This window comes from Pogona vitticeps, chromosome 4 (genome assembly GCF_051106095.1).
Source record: "Pogona vitticeps strain Pit_001003342236 chromosome 4, PviZW2.1, whole genome shotgun sequence".
Taxonomy (NCBI): Eukaryota; Metazoa; Chordata; class Lepidosauria; order Squamata; family Agamidae; genus Pogona; species Pogona vitticeps.
The window spans coordinates 97220269-97232282 of NC_135786.1; the positions used below are offsets into that span (position 1 = coordinate 97220269).

At 42.1% G+C, this 12014-nt stretch overlaps 1 protein-coding gene across 2 annotated transcripts in view; it reads left to right on the top strand.

The window, feature by feature from the left end:
* Window positions 1–10987, top strand: part of LOC110076521 (glyoxal reductase) — a 78054-nt gene extending 67067 nt beyond the window's left edge. For both annotated transcript variants that reach the window (XM_072998018.2, XM_020788723.3), the window contains one exon: window positions 10426–10987. Coding sequence is in view for 1 of the 2 variants with exons in the window: in XM_020788723.3 (XP_020644382.2) it covers window positions 10426–10527 (102 nt within the window). In the remaining variant the exon portion in view is untranslated. The remainder of the gene's footprint in view (window positions 1–10425) is intronic.
* Window positions 10988–12014: the final 1027 nt, after the last annotated feature.

Here is a 12014-nt window from a genome sequence, read left to right on the forward strand (position 1 = left end):
TTTCTTCATGAGCACATTTCCTTTCGAAGACAGGTAATAGTTGTGCTGTATGATTTTTTTAAAAAAAGTTCCCTTTTCTCTCATCTCTGCTACAGCTGTCCAGAGATAGTGACTTATTTGACTTTCTCAAAGCTCAGGAGCCTATTCATGCGGGAAGCGGGGCGGACTCTGAATGAACCTCCATTGCACAATTAAAAATGAGGCGAAGCCTTTTCTGTTGTAACTTAGTTTACTGCTGCATGAAGAGGGTGACTCACAAAAGAGTTAAGATTTGAGCGTTTGCACATGGGGAAGTCTGTCCTCCCTGTTGGCGCTCAGGCCCTACTGCCCACTTTTCAAGCAACAGTACGCTGTGCCAAGTGTTTGTTTTCTGGTTCTTGGGCAGCACATGACATCTCTTGCATCACTAGGATAGGGAGAGAGCACACGAGCCTGTTCAAGGAATGATGATCATGGTTTTGCTGCAGCTGTGCAAGTTGCCACTGCAGATTATCCTGCTCTGTAGAAATAGAGGAAACAGATGAAAACACAAGATGTTGACGGTGGGATCCCGAGGTTGCCGCATCATGGTGTGGTGTGACACGCCAGTGAAGATCTGGTAGGGAATGATGTAGGGCTACAACATTTTTTAAATTTCCCATGTGTGATTAATTCCCCACAAAACTTTGCTTTCATATACCCAGCAGGGACACAGTCACATATGCTAACTAAATACTGTTTTACTTCACACATACATTCCAGAAAACTTCAGCCATTTTTGTTTGTTTTTCTTTTGTCTTCGCTATATAGGTGTACTCGGGAGAATACATATCTATATCCTCTCCTTCTGTTACAGTATGCTTATGAAGTACTTGAAGCTTCATCTGTTACAGTGATATCCATACTGGAAATTCATCAGATGTGAAGTGGGTCTCAATCTGATGGTGACCAGGACTTCCATATTTTGCATTGCCTACCTCACTAGCACGTAACTTTCCAACCCTGTTCCTGCATCTCCTTAATCATCTGCAGGCAATTCCACCTTCAGGACAATGGCGATATTGGATGTGTACAAAGCATGTGCAGACATAAATCTCAACCAGGCCCTCAACATGTTCTTTACAGGCATTCTGTGATACACTAATTGAAAAGTTTTGTTTCCTAGCGGGAGAAGATTTCTCCAGCATCATAAAAATCAAATCTCATTAATATCTTGTAAACCAGGAGGCCAATGTGTCTTGCTGCTGTAGATTTCTGTTCCCTAGTGAAGACCTTTGCACTGGGCTGCAGACTTTGGAAAACAAGGCAGTCTATCCTGGGATCCTTAGAACAGGAAATACAGTGGTGTCTCAATTTACGACCATAATCCGTTCCAGAAGATAGGCATAACTCGAAATAGTCGTAAATTGAAGCACCATTTCCTATAGGAATGCATTGAAACCCCATTAATCTGTTTCAGCTGTAAAAAATAATCACACACCCCCCAAAAAAAACCCCACCACTCCAAGCCCGATCAGAAGGCGATGGGGCTGAATAATAATAATAATAAAAAACGCAAAACCACACCCCCACACAGCCAGCTCCATCGGAACGCCCTGGTGCAGGGGATGAAAATCAAACACACACACACACACACAGAGCCCCATCAGAACGCCATGGGGCTGAGGGGAAAAATAAAAAACACCCCCCACACACACAGCCAGCTCCATTGGAACACCATGGGGCTGAGGAAAAAAATCAAACACACACACACACACACCCCACAGCCAGCTCTATCGGAATTCGATGGCGCTGTGGGAAAAATAAAACACACAGACACACACAGCCCCATCGGAATGCGATGGGGCTGTGGGGTAAATCAAACACCACACACACACAGACAGCCCCATCAGAACGCTGTGGGGCTGGGGAAAAAATCTAAACCAACACACACACCACAGCCAGCTTCATCGGAATGCAATGGGGCTGGGGAAACACACACACACACACACACACACACACACACACACACACAAAAATCACAGTGAAGAAACATATCCCCCCCCAAACCCACACCCACCCTGTAAAAACCTGTAAATGTACTTACCCAGAAGCAGAAAGAGCACCAGACAGTCCAAAGCCTCTCTGCAAACGTGCGCACACTAACTGTAGGGGCAAAAGAGCTACAAAGAAGCTCTTCACTGACCAACAGTTAGCCCTCTAACTTGAATTCCCCACCTTTTTCTCCTTCCTATTTTGTTTGCAACTCGAAGCTCCCGCCGCAAGTCAAAGCAAAATTTTGCGGCCAGAGCTGATCGCAACTCAAAATGGTCGTATGTTGGGATGTTCGTAAGTTGATGCACCACTGTACTGTGGGCTATGCAGCACTGTATGTTAACTTAGGAAAAGTTGGGAAAATATTCTTTGCCTTTGAAGAGGTGTTGTGGTGGTACTTTTTCATAGGGATGAGGTCAAAGACTGAACTTTTATTTCTTAATCTCAAAGCAGCCTGGTCTTTTTAAATAGACAACATAGCAGCTTTGGTCCCTGGTACAAATGTTACTTGGCCCTGTACAGTGGCGCCTCGCAAGACAATTGCCTCGGGTGACGAAAAACCCACAAGACGATGGATTTTTGCGATCCCCTATGGTGCCTCGCAAGACAGTTTTTTCTATGACCATGCTTCGCAAAACTTTTTTTTACCTGAGACCGATGCCTCACAAGACAAATAAATTTCATTCATCTTGCGAGGTTCCCATAGGGAACCTTGCAAGATGATTTTTTCGCAAGACAACGATTTTCATGGAACGAATTAAAATCATCTTGCGAGGCAACACTGTACAGCATTTAGAAAGGAAAAGAGCTTGTCCATTTCAGTTCTTCATCTGACAAATAATAACATGGATCCCACCTCACAGTGTTGTTGGTAAGTTGAATTAGGTAGAGTTATCAAGGCTTGTTTGTACTAGTTCTGCACCCATGTTAAAGACAAAAAAAAAGTTAAATATTTTTTTGGTGTGAAGGAAGTACTGGAACCCTAGGTTGTGAATCTTAGGATTAGGTGGTGTCCTAAATCCTTTATATTCCTTAAAACCCACTGACAACTTGCACACAAATCCATCAAAGAAACATGCAAACAGAAATGTTCACTTAGCTGATATGACTACACTAGGAAAAACATGTGAGAAATGCTATGAGTTTGGGGAGGGCTGATGCACATTTTTCCCATTGCATAATGCATCCCCACCCCAATCTGTAGTTTTCCCCTCTGTGACTGAGACCTCTGCTTTTTTAAAGAGTGGATCAGTTGCCATTGGTTCAGTGGGTGCTCACTTAAACCTATGCAGAAAAACCACAGTGCCAGCACACAGTCAAAAACACTGAGCAAAAATCCACTAGTTCTGCTTTTTTAAAAGCTGGAATGAAGCAAAGCCTCTCTCAAAAAGTTTTAGCAAGACTTTCCTGGTTTCTTTCTTTTTTTAACAGCTAAGGATGAGGAGAACCTCTTTCAGCAAGACTTTAAAAAAAGCTTAGAAATGGCCTGTGAAGCCGGCAATACTTTTTTTTAACAGCTTGGTGCCAGTGCTGATGTGCTAGGTCACCTAAATACCCTCTCCCCCTCCAAAAAAAATCCTAATTTGAGAAGGAAACTATAAGAGGAAAAGCCTTGTTGTAGGTTTTTAAGGCAGTTCCTTTCAACTGTGCCTCCTGCAGGGCTTCAGTAAAAATGCAAACTTTTTTCTCCTGTCTCGCTGTGTGGCCACTTCAACAGACCCAAATTCAGCGAGTGAATGCGAGTGAATTCCTATTTCCCTTTGCTGTGGAGTTGCATCATTAGTCATTTGTGGCATCTCAGTCCTCTTGAGAAGGTTGTGCAAGAGAGAGGGACAATTGCTGTCATTTACAGAATTTCATGTGTGATGATGTCCTGGAAGCTGTTCTTCCTCACAAGCTGCCAGGCAAATAATTGTTTGCAAGCCTGACCAGTATAAATGAAGGCTATGAAATCACGGGGGCGGGGGGGGGGAATGCAGGTAGACTTTTTTTGAAAATGTTTTAAGCAATGCGAAATAAAAATGTTTGACAAAAGAGGAAGGAAGAGTTCCTCTGCTGTGTTAGGAGATGCAGGTGGTGCCACTTTCAAGATATGCATGAGTAGTCTTGAAATCCCTATTTGGGTTAGAAGCGGAATCACATTGCCAAGAGAACAAGCTGCTCTTCAGAGACAATGCAAGGTATGCAAACTGGAAAACAGCTTCCCCGGCATTGCTACCAGTCTTAACTATTTGTGCTGTGGCAGTGCTTGTTGAAGACAATGGGAGTTGTAATCCAGCATAGCAGGAGGACCCCTGGTGAAGAAAGCTGATTTAGACAATAGAGGAGTTAAAACATGTTTTAACCTTTTAGAACAGGGATGGACAAAGATATTGTTGGACTGCAAGCTCCCATCTGCTGTGTTCAGCATAGCCAATGATGGGACATGCTGATTGTTGCAGTCCAGTATCATATGAAGTGCTGCATTGTTTCCCCACTTAAGATACAGAATACCCGATTTTTTCTTTGTGAGCATTTGATAATATTTTTTCTACCTCTTCAAAACTATTCAGCATAGGGTGATTTTCATCCAGAGGTTGTCTGCTAAAACTACAGCCCTATGCATGCCTGCTTGTAAGTAAGTCATTTGAATAAATTTTAAAATTTTTTGAAGGTCTTTCTAACAGAAAAGCAGCCTTGAAATGTCCATAAAAGTAAAGGAATTTAGTGACTTCTGTGTAAATCTTAATAAGATGGGACTGCAAGGGTATTTTCAGTAATAGTGCATGTTTTTGAATGGTACCAGTTAGGGTGGGAACATATATTCAGTTTAAACATGGCTGTCAAACTAGAGATTTGCATGTTTTGTGTTTTTGAACCATGACTTCCAGAATTCACCAGGGAGCTAAAGGTTGCCTGGCAAATCTTAGGAGTTGTAGTCCAGAAGCACACATCTGTACTCTTCTTATTTCAAACTAAATAGTGTGTTGCAAAGGCAGGGACTGGGGTGGCCTTCCAAATGCAGCAACTCTGATCACTCAAGGCCAGAATAGCCAGGAGCAAAAAAAAAATCATGGGAGTTGCAGTCTGACAACATCTGGAAACCTATACCTTCCCCATCCCTATTCTGTTGTGTGACCAACATTTAAAAATGATATACTTTAGCTGCAGAAAATAAGTTCCTAGATTTTCTTATAGTTTTCCCAAGAGGCAACAAGGTGTCAACTTCCCTGTGTCTCCTGGTGCCTTTGGGTCTTGTCTAGAGCAGGGGTCCCCAACCCCCGGTCCGCGGCCCACTGCTGGTCCATGGCTTGAAGCGGACCGAGCTGCGGAGACAGATCTCCTGGACCCCACACACACTCTTCCCGTGCACGCCCGCATGCACGCATGCACGCTCACCTGCATGCACAGGTGCCCTGCCCATCTGCACATGTGTGTAAGAATGCCTTGCTCGCCCGTGAGCGTGTCACGCCCATCCGTGTATGCATGTGAACGCACCACGTTCACCTGCGTATGCGAGCGAGTGCACCACACTCACACATTAGTGCGTCATCCCCCCGCAAGGGGAGTGATGCCTGCGCAGAGACCCCACCCCCCAACTGGTCCACTGTTCAGAAAAGAGTGGTCTCCAACCTTTTTAGCTCCAAAGCTAAAGGAGTGCGCTCGGGTGCGCATGCGGAAAGAGAGGCACAGTGTGGGTGCGTGCTCGTGCGCAAGCGCAAATGGGTTGTGCGGGGGAGTGCATGCGGAGGTGGAGCGCTTGTGCGGGTGCGCTCTCATGCGCAGGCACAAATGGGCTGTGCAGGGGGAGTGCGTGCAGGGCTGAGGGGGGGTTGGGGACCTCTGGTCTAGAGGATGGAAATGTACATGATCCTACAGGTGTACATTCTCCCACACTTGTCAAGAGTGTCTCCTCTAGACAACTATCAGAAACATGGGAAGAGGATATATGAGTCCGTGATACATCTTTCTTTAGTATGTGTCCTGAACATACCAGCCAGTTCTTTGGTGATAATATCCTCGGCTAACTATAGATGGGTGTTGTACCAATTACTGTATATGCCCTTCTTAGCCTTGGCATTGGCTAAGTCTTAGTTCAAGTTACTCCCAGCCCCATAACCAACTTAAAATTAGCTGTGTGTTTTCTCTTATGTCTTGAGCTGACTGAATTCTTTAGGAGCTGATCTTCCAAGTGATCATTACATTCGTCAGTTGTAAATGGCATGTTTGGTTCGAGTGGTGAATAAAAATCCTCCATGTTCTTCAACGCATTAAGAAGGAGCATGTTTGAAGGAATAGTGTGGCTATTCGGAGAAGGGAGCTGCTTGAAAGAAGCTTGGTGATGAAGATTGGTGGGACTGTGTTTCTCTTGTAAGAAAACCTAAGCCAAAACTTGATATTAACTTGGTTACTGTGGGCTTTGGCAGGCAAGAGTCTCTCTCCAGATGCCATCCAGAAGGCAGATTTATTTGGGGGCACAAAAATTGGGAAACATATTTTGGCAGCTACTAAAAAGATCCTGGCTGTCATCACCTATGGCAGAGGAATTGACAGGTCTTTTAAAATAAGGAAAAAATAGATGCTTCTACACACACGAATTTTGGAGTGTTTGCACCTTACTTACTCAAAGCCCATCCTTGATTTCGGAAGATGAATTTTGATGTGCCTTCAGTTTTAAGCTCCCGTGAGAACTTCTGGCTCAAGGTTATTTTCTCTGCATCCCACTTCACCCCCATGGTTATATGTGGTAACATATTTTACTTTTGGAAAGCAGCTGTGTGTGACTGACACAATGCTAAATCTAGGGTTCTGATTAGGTTTTGCTCATATGGAAACTTGTCAAAAGTCAAGTGTAAAGCTCTTCTGGGGACAGGAGTGAAATTGAGAGTTGTTTATGCAGATTGCTCAAAAATTAGGATTTGGCAAAAACCCCACTTTGCTTGAGTTATTGCATCTGATCAGAGGCAGTAATAAAATGACGTGGTTTCAGCATTGAAGGAGTACTGTTGAACCACTCGCTTAAACCCTCTGATAAGCAGGAACATAAAAACCACTTTGAAATAATAAAGACAAGAGTGGGGGGGGGGAATCAACAAAAAAAAGTGAAGGGGAAGGGTGCGGCCCTTTCTGCCCAGCTACAGAGTTTCCTGTTTGATATTCCAAAGGGAGACTCTGTTTTTAACCCACGCATTGTGTGTGCGCGCGCGTGCGCTCAGTCTTTTCATGTTTGTCCGTTTTCTTGACTGCTGCTTGCTTTTTTTTATTCGGGTAAAAAGCAGCTCAGACCCTTCAGCCGAGAAATGCCAGTGGTGGTTGTAAAATGCGTACATCAGGCATTTCTAACCAAGCTGCACATTTGATTGCAGAGAGCTGGAGATGGCCCTGGCTCCTACTCTGCCCACAACTTAAGATGGGAGATAATTATGTCACTGCTGCAGTAAACAGCCTACAATAATTATAAGTTCAGAAGTCCTTGGAGTCAAAATGTGTGTACTACTGGCCTTGTGCACTGTGGTAAACACAAGCCTGCTTCCCTTTCAAGTGGTACCATAGTGTTAGTCTGTCAAGCGAGTCAGGGACTTTTAAGCTCTGTGCTCTTTGGTGAACTCATATGATGATGTAAACAAGGCTTTCCTCATTGTCCAGTCTTTCTGCAGTACATTTAGAATCCAGGCCAGGACCCATATTCTTTTCAGTAAGGTTCAGTGGGGGCGGGGAGGTATTCTTTGTGGTTCGGATGAAGACTTCGGGTTTTGGGACACCTGTGTGTGAATTCTTGAGCACACTTCACAAGCTTCTGGAAAATAATGCACCTCTGAGAAAGAATGTGGATTTGTTTGCACAGTCTTGTAGAAAGACCCCATGAAATTTCTGAGGAAAACTTGCTTTGCCCTTTTTTGGGATTGGAGCTCTCAGAATTCTCTAGGCAATGTGCCCACTGGAAGTCATTTGATGTGAATATAAAATTTAAATGATCAAGGCAAGAGTCTTTAAACAACAGTGCCAGTCCATATATTGTGCAGGAAAGACATTTTGTAGAGAGTGTCACTTTTGAGTACCGGTTTTGCTCTGAAAATAGCTGTGATTATTACTTGGGTACACAGGGGGTGGAGAGAGAGAACAGAAAGGGATATTTTACTAGGCTGGCCGGGAAGATGGAAATTTTTGGCTGATGCAACTGAAGGGTGTGAAGACGGGGAAAGCTGCTCTTGATGTAGTGCCTACCTATAGATTCTGTCATGTTAGAGTCATCAGAAGTCTTAGGGAGATTTTAAAAGATGTGCATCCTTGGATATATATGTAGAACTCCCAAGTTACAGGAATTGTACTATAAACCTCTCTGTATTTTTGAGACTGTAGTTGTGGAACAGTTTCATTTACTTCTATTGTGCCTCCTTTTCTCTTGAGGGAGTATCTGTTTTATCTAAAGGAGCCTCATGGAGCAGTGGTTAAACTGAAGTACTGCTGTTCTGTTCAGTCCCAGGTAACCAGTTTGAGGTTCACTCAGCCTCCTGTCCCATCCTTTCAAGGTTGGCAAATTGAGTACCCAGCTTGCTGGGGGAGCAATGTGCAGCCTGCATAATTAAATTGTAAACCGCCTGGAGAGTGCTTTATGTACTATGGGGCAATGCATAAGCATTCTTTGCTATTTGATTAAACTATCCCTGCTTTCTTTTGCCCTGTTTTCTTTGCTGAACTGAGAACATTTCAGCTGGTTGACATTTATTTTTTCAGTGGAATTACCATGATTTTTGATTGCTTGTTTGTAATATCTCACAAACAAATCAGTGGTTACTTCTAAAGCAGGGACCAGAGACCAATCTCTTTAAAGAAACATTTTTGTTGTTTAGTCGTTAAGTTGTGTCCGACTCTTTGTGACCCCATGGACCAGAGCACGCCAGGCCCTCCTGTCTTCCACTGCCTCCCAGAGTTGGGTCAAATTCATGTTGGTAGCTTCGATGACACTGTCCAACCATCTCCTCCTCTGTCATCCCCTTCTCCTCTTGCCTTCACACTTTCCCAACATCAGGGTTTTTTTCAGGGAGTCTTCTTTTCTCATAAGATGGCCAAAGTATTGGTCCAGCTCTCACTTCCATACATCGCTACTGGAAAAACCATAGCTTTGACTATGTGGACACACGAGTTGGTTTTTTTCTTTCGTTCACCTTGCCTGATAACATTGCAGTTTGTTTTGCTTTTTAAGTGTATTCCTCAGAAACAGGTAGTATATTCATTTTGTGGTGAAACTGAGAATCAAATTCCCTTCATATTAGCTCTCATGTCATATTTTGTTAACATGACTTTCCAGATCATCACCACATAAACTAATGCACACGTCATGTGATACTACTGCCAACCAATACGGTTCAAGCTATCCTGTTGATACAATGTCAAATCTATCAAATTGGTTTTAAGGTAGTAACTATATCAGTTAGCTTTATGGTAGTTATTACATTGGAAAGGTAGCATCTGAATTGGGTCTCAATGTGACAGTTTGGACAGAGTTACCCTCATGATTAAAATCTCAATAATCAAAATGTAAGCAGCTCAAAGTGTGTCTGATATTGATTGTGATGCACACCTCATTGGCACTAGTAGTGATATCTATATGCAACACATTGTTCCTGGTTCTAGACAGATAATTTCTCCTTCCCACCGATTCAAACCTTGATCTTATTGGAGTGACAAATAATGAAAGCAGACCTTAGAAGATAATGATTTTTGAAGAATGTTTATGAAATCATCCCAGAATCTTAGCAGAATAAATCTCTCCATTGTTGATACTGTATTTGGCATCTGTTAGAGAAAGCTGCAACTTCACTGACCACTTTTTTATGCAGAAAGAAGACATTCTCTGCTGGTCTGAGCTTAAAAATAAAAATTTATTCAGCGTGGTTGGATGATTTCTGATTTGCTTCCAAATATGAGCCTTGGAAAATATCTTAGAGACTTTGTTAAGTTCACCAGTTGTCTATGCTAAAATGATACTGTTTTTTGAAGGTTATACTGTGCGTAAGTTTGTCTGCCATGCCTTTTGGCCAGTGAGCATTTACAGGACACTTACCAATGAAAACTGGAAATCATACATATATTTTAAGCGTTAAAATGACTTGAAGGATACTTTGTTTTCCATGGTGTGTACACATAATTCTTTCATCCCATTGCCACTTATAGTCCAACTGGTTTTGCAGGCTTTTCAAACAATACAAAACTCACAAAGTGTAAAATTGAAAAGTGAGATGATTGTATACACTAGAAATAGCAACAATCCTCCTTTCCATAGTCATCCAAATTTGGAAAAAAAATCAACAATCTGCCAGTATGCTGTGTTGAGTATGCTACAGTTTACTGGTCAGCTTAGGGCAAACAACACTGTAGCTGTATCGCCTGACACCTTTTTTCTCCCTTTTTCTTTTGGTTTGTTATTTCCAGGTCTTTGATTTTAGGCTTGAAAAAGAAGATATGGAATGTTTGGAGTCCATGAACATCGACAGAAAAGTGATCCATCTCACGTATCCGTTATGGAAGGGATAATTACAGATTGGAGTACCTAAAACAAGAAGACCTCTAGTCTGCCAAAGGCTGCCTTCGTGGTTTTGCTTTATTGCAGTCTGAAGTGTTCGAAATGACACTTGTTGAATACTGCGTGCACAAGCTCATCTTTCTGTTATTAGCAGATTATTTCAGCAATCCACTGTTTCCATCCACCACCCTAAAAAAATTTCAGGAAATTGTGGGTCATGCTTCATCCCAGCTTGATCTGGATAAAAACGTCACTCCTGGAAACAGCTACATCCCTGTGATGCTGGCCATGTGCAAGGCAAATGGACTTTGCCATTGGGCCCTGGTGGAAATTAGCTGGCCTGGTTAGCTTGAGGTCTTGGCTGCATATGATTTTTGCATGAAAGTAACTAAATCAGTGTGGAACCAGATACAGAGTTTACATGATTGCAATCCAATTTTACTGGCAATAAAATTATTTTAATTCATAGAACTTCCTTTATTAGAGTTCTTTTAATTCTAATTCTTGTAAGCCAAAAAAAAATTCTATTACACTAAGGTTCACACAAGGCAAAATATAAGGGAAAAAGCCTCTGTGTGCCTTCAATGGTCATAGACTTCCAAAGCAATTATAAGGAATTATAGCCCCAAATCATTTTCTGGACAAAGACAGAGTTGCTATCACTCACAGCAGTGTAGTGCCTTGTGATGCTGGAGAGAAGTATTTAAAGAAAAAGGAATTGCTTCTATTAATTTCCTTGTTTCTTTTAGTAAAAAAACAGGGAACATACTCTCCTACTCTAGTTGTGAGTGAGTGATGACAAGTCATGGACTGGAAGATGCACTTGACCATGTAACAAAGGGATAGGGGTGCTTACTATGAGCCTCATGATGTTTTGGACTACAATTCCCAGAAGGTTTGGCCAAATAATCAAGGTTAAAAGAGAAAGGAAATAGTAGTCCAAAAACATCTGAAGGGCCAAGAATCTCCAAGCCTGCTGTAACTGTTTTGAGGAACTATAATCGTTAAAGCTGCTATGGGGGCTTCAAGCATTGACATCTTAAGGAGAACATACCTAAATCAGACCATGGACATGCATGGATTTTTAAAAAAATAACAGTTCTTGGATCTTACTCATTCAGTGCCAATGTTGAAAAAAAGTTAGCTGTTGTACAATTGAGGAATAGGGTCAACTTGGATATAGTTGCTCTTGTGCTCCAGATATGTTTTTGCAAATAGCCAAACACACACACACAGACACACACACACAGACACACACACACAGACACACACAATAAATAAATAAATAAATAAATAAATAAATAAATAAATAAATAAATAAATAAATAAATAAATAAATAAATAAATAAAACTCCATGTATCAATAGCTAAATATTGGTTCTGCTCACCTTATAGAGTACAACCACATAGTTTTTAGTACAGTATTTCAAATGTTCAATTGTTTTAATACACCTCCACAAACTGGTACATTAGGCCCATCTGTGGCTTGGAGTTTACA